The 12,029-nt window shown below is 38.8% G+C and overlaps 1 protein-coding gene across 1 annotated transcript in view; it reads right to left on the reverse strand.

Moving 5' to 3' along the window:
- Window positions 1–11,245, reverse strand: part of PDE4DIP (phosphodiesterase 4D interacting protein) — a 220,591-nt gene extending 209,346 nt beyond the window's left edge. The window contains exon 1 of the mRNA XM_023222706.1: window positions 10,690–11,245. Within this exon, the coding sequence (XP_023078474.1) occupies window positions 10,690–10,922 (233 nt within the window). The 5' untranslated portion in view covers window positions 10,923–11,245. The remainder of the gene's footprint in view (window positions 1–10,689) is intronic.
- Between the last annotated feature and the right edge of the window lie 784 nt (window positions 11,246–12,029).

Below are 12,029 nucleotides of genomic sequence, written 5' to 3' on the forward strand. Positions count from 1 at the left end.
AAAAAAAAAAAAAAAAGAAAAAAGAAAAAAACAAAAGAAAACAAAAAGACAACAGAGCAACATCTTTAAAGAGCTGAAGGGAAAAAAGAGCAGTCACCTGGAATTCTATAACCAGCAGAGTAGGTTTCTTGTGCATACAACCCGTGTAGTCACACAGGGCTTTGCACTCAGAAGGACTGTGCTTTGTTTAATGCTCTGTTGTTGATTACTTGAAATTCTTAATAATATTTGAACAGAGGGGTCTACATTTTCATTTTGCATTGAGCCCCACAAAGTATGTAATCAGTCCTAATAACCAGCAAGAATATCTTTCAAACATGAAGGTGAAATAAAGACTTTTTCACATACAAAAGCCGAAAGAATTTTCCCACCAGCAAATCTGCACAAGAATAAGAAGGATTAAAGAAATTATTTCAGGCAGAAGGAAAATGATACCAGATGAAAATCTAGATTTAAACAAACTAATGAAGAATACTGGAAATGGTAAATATGTCAGTAAATATGAAACTTTAAAAATATCTTTTACATCACTAATGAGTAAGGAAATGCAAATCAAAGCCACAGTGATATTTCACTTTACACCCATTAGGATGGCAATTATTTTAAAAAACAGAAACAGAAAATAACAGTGTTCATGAAGATATGGGGAAACTGAAACCCTTGTACACTGTTGGCGGGAATGTAAAATGGTGCAGTTACTGTAAAGAACAGTATGGTCGTTCCAAAATAGTAAATATAGAATTACCATATATGCAACAATACCTCTTCTTTTGCAACACAAAAGAATTGAAAACAGGGACACAAACAGACATTTGTACATCTATATCTGTTGCAGCATTATTTACAGTGGCAAAAGGTAGAAACAATTGAAATTTCCATCAACAGATGAATGGATTAATAAAATGTTGTATAAACATACAGTGGAATATTATTTGGCCTTTTAAAAGGTACATAATTATAAGCCTGGGCAATGAAGTGAGACCCCATCTCTACAAAAAATACCAAAAAAATTGCTTGTAATCCCAGCTATTTGGGAGGCCAATGTGGGAAGATCGACTGAGCCCACGAAGTCAAAGCTGCACTGAACCATGATTGTACCACTGCACTCCAGCCTGGATGACAGAGTAAGACTCTATCTCACACACAAAAATGTATGTAATTACAACACATGCTACAACATGGATGACCCTGAAAGAGATTATGCTAAGTGAAATAAGCGGGACGCAAAACAACAAATATATGATTCCACTTATATAAGATGGCTACAGTAGTCAAATTCGTAGAGCCAGAAAGTAGAATAGTGGTTACCAGGAGGTAGGGGAGAGAGAATGGGTAGCTATTGTTTAATGGATTCAGAGTTTCAGTTTGGGAAAAAGAGAAAATTCTGGAGATGGATGGTGGTACTTGTTGCATAATAATATGAATGTACTTAATGCAACTACTGAACTGTACACTTAAAATGGTTAAACTGGTAAATTTGTGGGGGAAGAAGAGTTTACTTAGCTCTTTTATTTATTTATTTATTTTTAGACAGAGTCTCACTCTGTCACCAGGCTGGAGAGCAGTGGTGCAATCTCGGCTCATTACAACCTCCAACTCCCTGGTTCACATCCTTCTCCTGCCTCAGCCTCCCAAGTAGCTGGAACTACAGGTGCCCACCACCATGCCCAGCTAATTTTTGTATTTTTAGTAGAGACAACGTTTCACCATGCTGGCCAGGATGGTCACTATCTCCTGACCTCGTGATCCGCCCACCTTGGCCTCCCAAAGTGCTGGGATTACAGGCGTGACCACTGTGCCTGGCCTATTTAATTCTATCTATTCATTTATGCAATGATGGTCTCAGCAGTAGGTAATAGAAATATAACCTTATATTTAAAATTCATTTTTCATTTTGAAATGTTTGGGTCTTTGTCTCTTCTTTCTACTTTACTATTTTTATTTATTTATTCATTTATTTTTAACAGTGGTGGATCTGAGATCTAGCTTACTGTTTTAAATACTTAACTCTGACCAAATAGAAGATAAATAAAAATTGTATTCCCTTACTTTTCTCTAAGGCCATACTGGTATAACTAGAATTGGCTCTTTAGAAGTTAGGTATCATTTATAGTAAGCTGGAGATCTGATCACAGAATGATACATGTAAGAAAGTTATAGCACAAAAAAATGCACAGATATTTTTAAAAGGACAAATTTCAGGACACTTTCCATCTGAGTTCATAAGAAAGTCCTTTTGAGTATCCTTCAAAGTTAAAATGCTCTTCCCTTCAAATTCATGAAAATATTAGGATTCATAGAACACAGTGGTCACTGGTGACATGGCCCATGGTAGCTGAATTAGATTGAGTATAAATGAAGTCTTCACATATTAGCGAAGAGGTTAACAGAAGAAAGGCCAGGAAGCCACTTGAAACTCATGTCCATGGAAAGCCAAATGAAGTTGATTGAACTGTTCCATTAGAAAGATATTATCCCATTGCTTAGCCCTCAAAGTGCTCATACTGCTACTTTCCTTCTTTATACCACCAGTTCTGGGAGCAAACCTCCTGGGAAAATGGAAGTATAGACTGTAAACACAAAACTGTGGGGACAGCAAAGGGGCTCTGATGCTCTAGTTGTGTCTAGATACTGTCAAATGTCTCTTGTGATGCACAGTTGCCCTTAGTTGAGAACCACTAATCAAAATAAATTAAATAATATATCGTGTTCATGCATCAGAAGACCCAATATTGTTAAGATGTCAACTCTCTATAAGTTGATCTATAGACTCAATGCAACCCCAATCAAATAGCCCACTGGCTTTTTGTCTATAGTTACAAGCGAATTCTGAAATGTATATGGAAATGTAAATAACGTAACACAATGAAAACGATTTTGAATAAGAAGAACGAAGTTCAAGAATTTAACTACATGATTTCAAGACATGTAAAGCTACTGTAACCACGTCAGTATGGTATTGGTCTAAAGATAGATAAGGGAGGCTGAGGCAGGAGAATTGCTTGAACCCAGGAGGTGAAGGTTGCCGTGAGCTGAGATCGCGCCACTGCACTCCAGCCTGGGCGACAGAGTTAGACTCCGTCTCAAAAAAAGAAAAAGAAAAAAAAAGATAGATAAATAAATCAGTCAAACAAAATAGAAACCCAGATACAAATAATTACATATGTGGTCAATTGATTTCAACAAAGGTGCTAAAGCGATTAAGTGGAGAAAGGATAGTGCCCTTAACAAACAGCGTCAGAACAACTGTACATCTACATTCGAAAAGAAAAAAAAAAACCTTGATCACCATATACAAAAGTAAACTCAAATGAATCATAGGCCTAAATGTAAAAATGCAAAACTATAAAACTTCTAGAAAAAAATAGAATATTTTTATAATCTGGATTAAGCAATGATTTCTTAGATATGTCATTAAAAGCAAAACCATAAAAATTAAAAGCAAAACCAAAAAAAATGATAATGTTTATTTACCACAGCAAAATTTTAAAATGTCTGGTCTTCAAAAGACAGTGTTACTAAAATGGAAAGACAATCTGCACAGTGCGAGAACATATTTGCAAAGAACATATATAATAAAACTTGTATTTAGAATATGAAACTAACCCAATGAACTCAGTGAAACCCAGACAACTCAATGGAAAATGGGCAAAAGATTTCAACAGACACTTCACCAAAAATATGTAGATAATAATCAAGCACATGAAAAAAAAGCTCAATATCATTAATCATTAGGGAAATTTAAATTAAAATAAACATAATAAGATTTTACACCCACTAGAATGGCTATAATAAAAAAGATGTACAGTAACGAGTATTGGGAAGGATGTGGATAAATGAGTACCTTCATACATTACTAGTGGGAATGTAAAAGGTATAACCCTTTTGGAAAACAATTTGGCAGTCTGTTTAAAAGCATGCCTAGTGTTATATGCCCTGAGAAATGTACCCACGAGAAATGAAAGATGTGCACAAATAATTATAGCAACTTTATTTGTAATAGCCATAAAACTGGAAACAACCAAACAAATGGTGAATTAATAAAGTGTAGCACATTCATGCAATGAAATACTACTTAGCAACAAAAGAAAATGAACCACTGATACCCACAACAGCATAGATAAGTTTCAAAATAATTATGCTGAGTGAAAGAAGCCAGACAACAACAAAGAGTAGATACTATATGATTCCATTTGTACAAAATTCTAGGAAATGCAAAGTAACATATAATGACAAAAGCAGAGGGGTGGGAAGGAGGAATTGAAAAAGGGCAGAAGGAAACTTTTTGGGATGATGGATAAGTTTGTCATCTTGATTGTGGTATACACATATGCTGAAATTTCAAATTGCACACTTTACATTTACCCAGTTTATGGTATGTCAATTATATCTCAATAAAGTTGTAGAGCAGCAATAACAAAGAGATGGCTAGACAAGCATATTACAGTAGTTGAAGTTTGATGTTAGAAACTCATTGAATCTTCTCTGAAGCCTTTGTCCTCTGCAGTTGTCTGCAGGTTTCAGGCTATCCACCTACATAGAACGTGCAATCTGCTGGGCTTCAAAAGCACACATTGAGGCAGATGGCCAACAGCTGAAAATTCACTTAATTTCCTTTTTTAAAGAGTCATATACTTGAAAAAGGATCAATTTTGAATTAAATCCTCACAGAAAATTTCTATCACAGCATGGGATTCACTTCAATAAAGCATCTTCCCAGCATCATAAATCTGTTTGTGTCCTTCCGGCAAAATTTGCTTCCCACTCAACCTGGCTTTGTTATCTTGTCAAGCCAGACAAAAATTCACCTCTTGTATAAAGCTGTCTCTGATCATCTGCCTTTTTTAATTTTTAATTTTTTAATTTTTAATTTTTTTTTTGAAATGGAGTCTCATTCTGCCACCCAGGCTGGAGTACAGTGGTGCGATCTCTGCTCACTGCAACCTCCATCTCCCTGGTTCAAGCGATCCTCCTGCTTCAGCCTCCTGAGTAGCTGGGATTACAGGCACACCACCACGCCCAGCTAATTTTTTTGTATTTTCAGTAGAGATGGAGTTTACAATGTTGACCAGACTGACCTCGAACTCCTGACCTCAAGTGATCCGCCTGCCTCCGCCTTCCAAAGTGCTGGGATTAACAGGCATGAGTCACCGTGCCCAGCCTCATCTGCCTTTTAGCACCATAGAGAGGTACCATTAACCACCTAGTTTATATTGCCAGCATGTAGGGGCTGTAATATGGTACCCCAGCCCCACCTCCCTACCCCCATCATTATTTTTTCCTTAAGAAAATAAGCTTGCCACTTAGAATTTAAACTTTACAATTAAGATAAACTAATTTAGAGAATAAATGTAGACACTTGAAACAGTCACAAGGATACCCAAATCAGACTATAACCTGACTGAAAGTATTAGCATATCAGAGACAGAAAAAAAGGTGTACCTAAGAAGGGAGGATAATCATCCGTGGACACTTACTGTCCAGGAAAAAGAACCCATGTGTACCCCTTGATGCTCTGAAGCTATCAAATTATTTGAAATTTAGAATCCACTAATTAATTCCTCTTGCTCTAGATTCAGGTTTCAAAAACAACCTTTTGGCTGTAATTTGGCTCTCAAATGTGGCACATATACCAAGAGATATTTTGCTGGGATCATAAAAGAGAGTCTAGTTCCCTAAGATGTTAAAATTCTCATTATAAATTAATAATTTGTTATTCTGGGTTTATAGAGTAGTCCTGTGATTTATCAGTTTAAAAAACAGTCGTGGCTGGGTGCAGTGACTCATGCCTTTAGTCTCAGCACTTTGGGAGGGTGGGGTGGGAGGATTGCTTGAAGCCAGGAGTTTGAGACCAGCCTAGGCAACATAGCAAGACTCCATCTCTACACAAAATAATTTTTAAAAAGTAGCCGGAAATGGTGGTACACAACTATGATCTCAGCTACTTGGGAGGCCAAGGCAAGAGGATCCCTTGAGCCCAGGAGTTGGAGGCTGCGGGGAGCTATGATTGCGCCACTTCACTCCAACCTAGGCAACACAGTGAGACTCCATCTCTAAAAAAAAAAAAAAGAAGAAGAAAGAAAAAGGAAAAGAAAAGAAATAGACTTAACAAGTTAAAGACCAGATTTTGACATATTTTCCAAGATAATGCCACTTCCTATGGCTTGTTAGGGAAGTCAGCTTTCCTTGGAGAGAGAGAGAGAAAGAGAGAAAGAGAAAGACGTCTACAGTTCATCTTTCTGTTATAGCACTTACTCCATACTCCAGTTACTGAAGCGTATTATAGAACTATAGATTCTGAGTTACCTGAGGGTAGTTTTGTATCCAGTTTGTGCTGGCCTCCACCATCATTGCTCCATAAATAACACCAAAATGAACTGAATTTGGATAATGTGCAGAGCTGCTTTTTTCACATTTTTTAGTTGACTGAGAGTTAGAAAATCGTACCAAAAACACCACTCCCCAAGTATAACCTCTAATATGCTAACACTCATTAAACCTCTAACACTATAGCTAAAATTGTTATGTTTTTTAAAAAATGCTAAACTGGCGAATTGATTTTTAAATGAAGGGCAAAGTAGCACTAACCTCAGTCAAGTTGCTGTAACTGTTTCATTTGGGAACTGTAAAATTTTAAAAAAACATTTCAAGATTTATCATTACATCAATGAAGATGAATATAGGTGTAGTTTTTCAGATGAGTAACTATTAAGGAAATTATGAATGTTTGCTATCTATTTTCACAATTAAACCACAATTTAGAGGATCAAATTCTAACCCTACAAACTTTTCTTTTAACCAAAGACAGGGAGAAAAGTCATACTCTTGTGATAAGGAGTCATAATTCATTTTAAATTCTGCAGGATTAATGCTGCTTTCCACATGAAAATAATTCACCCTGTGTATGTCAAGTGATCAAGGAGCCTTGGAATTATAAATACACATTCAGATTAATTTTTTTGTTCTAAGCTTTAAATAAAATTTCAAAGTATTTTATAAAATAATTAACATCCCATATACTTTTTTAAAAAAAGTAATTATGTCTATAAAAGTAATTTGAATAAGGTGATAAAAATGTTACTTTATAAAAAATCAAACAGTAAATGCTTTTTGCTTAATTATTTCTTATGAGCAGTAATTTATTATGGATTTCTTAAAAGACATGTGATTCATCAAAAAGCTTATACACCATGATCAACTGGGCTTCATCCCTGGGGTGCAAGGCTGGTTCAACATACGCAAATCAATAAACGTAATCCAGCATATAAACAGAACCAAAGACAAAAACCACACGATTATCTCAATAGATGCAGAAAAGGCCTTTGACAAAATTCAACAGCCCTTCATGCTAAAAACTCTCAATAAATTCGGTATTGATGGAACGTATCTCAAAATAATAAGAGCTATTTATGACAAACCCACAGCCAATATCATACTGAATGGGCAAAAACTGGAAAAATTCCCTTTGAAAACTGGCACAAGACAGGGATGCCCTCTCTCACCACTCCTATTCAACATAGTGTTGGAAGTTCTGGCTAGGGCAATTAGGCAAGAGAAAGAAATCAAGCGTATTCAGCTAGGAAAAGAAGAAGTCAAATTGTCCCTGTTTGCAGATGACATGATTGTATATTTAGAAAACCCCATCATCTCAGCCCAAAATCTCCTTAAGCTGATAAGCAACTTCAGCAAAGTCTCAGGATACAAAATTAATGTGCAAAAATCACAAGCATTCTTATACACCAGTAACAGACAAGCAGAGAGCCAAATCATGAATGAATTTCCATTCACAATTGCTTCAAAGAGAATAAAATACCTAGGAATCCAACTTACAAGGGATGTAAAGGACCTCTTCAAGGAGAACTACAAACCACTGCTCAGTGAAATAAAAGAGGACACAAAGAAATGGAAGAACATACCATGCTCATGGATAGGAAGAATCAATATCATGAAAATGGCCATACTGCCCAAGGTAATTTAGAGATTCAATGCCATCCCCATCAAGCTACCAATGAGTTTCTTCACAGAATTGGAAAAAACTGCTTTAAAGTTCATATGGAACCAAAAAAGAGCCCGCATTGCCAAGACAATCCTAAGTCAAAAGAACAAACCTGGAGGCATCACACTACCTGACTTCAAACTATACTACAAGGCTACAGTAACCAAAACAGCATAGTACTGGTACCAAAACAGAGATATAGACCAATGGAACAGAACAGAGTCCTCAGAAATAATACCACACATCTACAGCCATCTGATCTTTGACAAACCTGAGAGAAACAAGAAATGGGGAAAGGATTCTCTATTTAATAAATGGTGCTGGGAAAATTGGCTAGCCATAAGTAGAAAGCTGAAACTGGATCCTTTCCTTACTCCTTATATGAAAATTAATTCAAGATGGATTAGAGACTTAAATGTTAGACCTCATACCATAAAAACCCTAGAAGAAAACCTAGGTAATGCCATTCAGGACATAGGCATGGGCAAGGACTTCATGTCTAAAACACCAAAAGCAATGACAACAAAAGCCAGAATTGACAAATGGGATCTAATTAAACTAAAGAGCTTCTTCACAGCAAAAGAAACTACTATCAGAGTGAACAGGCAACCTACAGAATGGGAGAAAATTTTTGCAATCTACTCATCTGACAAAGGGCTAATATCCAGAACCTACAAAGAACTCAAACAAATTTACAAGAAAAAAAACAAACAACCCCATCAAAAAGTGGGTAAAGGATATGAACAGACATTTCTCAAAAGAAGACATGCATGCAACCAATAGACACATGAAAAAATGCTCGTCATCAATGACCATCAGAGAAATGCAAATCAAAACCACAATGAGATACCATCTCACACCAGTTAGAATGGCAATCATTAAAAAGTCAGGAAACAACAGGAGAGGATGTGGAGAAATAGGAATACTTTTACACTGTTGGTGGGATTGTAAACTAGTTCAACCATTGTGGAAAAGAGTATGGCGATTCCTCAAGAATCTAGAACTAGAAATACCATATGACCCAGCCATCCCATTACTGGGTATATACCCAAAGAATTATAAATCATGCCGCTATAAAGACACATGCACACGTATGTTTATTGTGGCACTATTCACAATAGCAAAGATGTGGAATCAACCCAAATGTCCATCAGTGACAGACTGGATTAAGAAAATGTGGCACATATACACCATGGAATACTATGCAGCCATAAAAAAAGGATGAGTTTGTGTCCTTTGTAGGGACATGGATGTAGCTGGAAACCATCATTCTCAGCAAACTGTCACAAGAACAGAAAACCAAACACCACATGTTCTCACTCATAGGTGGGAATTGAACAATGAGATCACTTGGACTCAGGAAGGGGAACGTCACACACCGGGGCCTATTATTGGGAGGGGGGAGGGTGGAGGGTGGAGGGATTGCATTGGGAGTTATACCTGATGTAAATGACGAGTTGATGGGTGCAACACACCAACATGGCACAAGTATACATATGTAACAAATCTGCACGTTGTGTGCACATGTACCCTAAAACTTAAAGTATAATAAAAAAAGACATGTGATTTATTTAAGCACTATTAACTGAATGTCTGAGTCTGTTCTCTGACATAAACAGTGAATAGTGTTATGAAAAAATAAAATTGTCAGTGAATATGCTAAATTTCATAGTTAACAAATATAGCTATCCAGAACATAGAATACAGATCCAATGACTATTTAGTTTTATAATTAGCACTGTTTTAATCCAAATTCCAATTTTATGCACAGGAAACTGAGGCCTACAGAAATGAAGTAACTTTTTACAGACCCATTAGCTCAGAGGCTGGAACCACTATTGCCTGGTAGTTTGATTTATGAGTACTACCTTCCATGAAATAAAAAGCTAAAAATGCTGTGATGAGGACATGTTTTTTTCTAGAAAGGCTGCAGCACAATCTATCTCTTCTCCCAAAAATCGTATGTATGACAGATTTTTATGTTACTGCTACTACATGAAGAAAATTGAGCCTAATCTGTTCGGTCTTCCAGGCCAAAGCAAAGCAAAGGATTGATTTTAGATGGAGCTTGTCCTGCATGGCATCCATCCAGCCATCAGGCAGGGCTCCAGCTCTGCAGGGGAAGAGAGGTAGCCCAGGAAGAGGAAATCACCACCCGCCCCACCTTGCGATCTGTATCTAAGAGAAATAACCCTGAAAAGAAGAGGTATAAGAGAAGGCAGTGTGTGCTTTCGTCCGGGTGCATTTCCTGATCCTTCATCTTCCATGATGATCTCTGATGTTTCCATCCTGGTATAGCCTTCTGAGCCATGTGTTCATCTCTCCTTTGGCTCAGCCCAACAGACACAGCCTGCAGTCTCAACTCCATCAACACAGCAAATGTCTATGCCTCAAGCAAAGACCTTGAGATAGAGACCGAGTTTCCCACGCTTTAGCCCTTCCGGGGCACACCTTTATTTCTGGGCAACTCAACCCTGTCCCTCCTCCTCCTGCCTCCACCACGGGCCCCATTACAACCCTAACCTTCTCCAAGCAGTAGTCACTCAGCGCCAACCACTCTCAGGCGTCGGGATCTCCAGCCCGGGGCCCCAGCCCTCCGCGCGGTTCTCCTGCCCACCGCACTGTGCGTTGCCTCCCCCATCGCGTTCCTCAGCCTCCGGGGCTTCAGAGGCAGGAGCTGGCCATGCTCTCACCTCATCCAGGGTGCGGCCGCCGCGGCTGCTTCTTCCTCCTCGGCCGCCGCTGCCCAGCTCCCGGCTGGCTCTGGGCGCCGTCTTTCCCGGTTCCGGGGATGCCGCTGGGACTGAGGGGTTCGCGTCGCGTCCCCGGAACGGTAAGGCGCGTGGTGAGCCCGGCGGGACGTGCGACAGCAGCAGCCCAACTCGTGTCGGCGGCGGCAGCAGGACCCGCTGTCTGTCCCCTTCATGGATTTCCTGGGCCTGGCCTCCTCAGTCTTAGCTACGGTTCCTGCTTTTTTCCTGGTGTCTTCCGGGACCGCCACGGCGCATCCTCTGGGCCTGGCTGAGCATTCCCGTCAGTTCCCTGGGCCTCCTCCGCGGCTGCCTCTGCCACCTGCTCCGCCCAGATTGCTTTGGTCCTTCTCCCGCAGACACACTCAACTGCCCTTCATCATCTGTCATCTCCCCATTCTCTCTCCACCCACTGCCTCATTCCCAGATCCCACTCCGTTTCTTCCTTTCTATCCGCTCCAATGTCACCTTCCCTTTATTTCCAACCTCAAAGAAGTTTCTCCTTTTCTGTCTCTCAATAGTTTCCCCGGTTTCATCCTCCTCCCCGCGCCCCCGTATCAGTCATCCTTTCATAATTTATCCAGTTTTTCTTATCCTATTAGCTCCAAAGAATCATTACTGCAGGTTGTTGGCTAGCCTCTTTTCTTCCCCTCTGTTTCTCTCTCTTTCCTAAAATCTTTTCCTTTCAATTTTCCCTTTAGTTTTTCAACTGTAAAAACTTTCTCCCAAACAACCTAAATTTTCATTTCAGTTGAGACTGATTGCAGTTGTCCATGAACTCATAGTAAAGCATATATAGCTTGGTATCCACCATAAACCAAGAAAGTGTTTTAACCTTTTTTTGAAGTTGATTAGTTAAATAAATTATCCAGTAAATATTCATTCCGAAAATCCAGTTCTTATATCCAACATACGTCTTTGAAAACAGAGACTAGTTTGCTTTTGCATCCAGCAAAGCAAAATGCTTCTGCAACACTATTGCATATAGTATAAGGTCAGCAGGGGAGGGGGAGCAAGGTTTATCTTTGTAATTAGGCACTGTGGATCTCAAGGTTCATAGGCAATAGCTATTACTGTTGACTGACTGAATGCCATCAAAGCTGAATTGATCTCAACTCATCCTTCCTTACAAATCTGTTGCTCAGTTCTGTGTTTTAACCCCAGCCCTGTCTACCCAGCTGTTCAATCCCCAAACTAGAAGTTGTAAGGGACTTATTTCTCCCTTACCCATCTCATCCAGTCATTAATTCTACTTCTTTACTCTCTCTCTCTATATATATATA

This window comes from Piliocolobus tephrosceles, chromosome 1 (assembly GCF_002776525.5).
Source record: "Piliocolobus tephrosceles isolate RC106 chromosome 1, ASM277652v3, whole genome shotgun sequence".
Classification (NCBI taxonomy): domain Eukaryota; kingdom Metazoa; phylum Chordata; class Mammalia; order Primates; family Cercopithecidae; genus Piliocolobus; species Piliocolobus tephrosceles.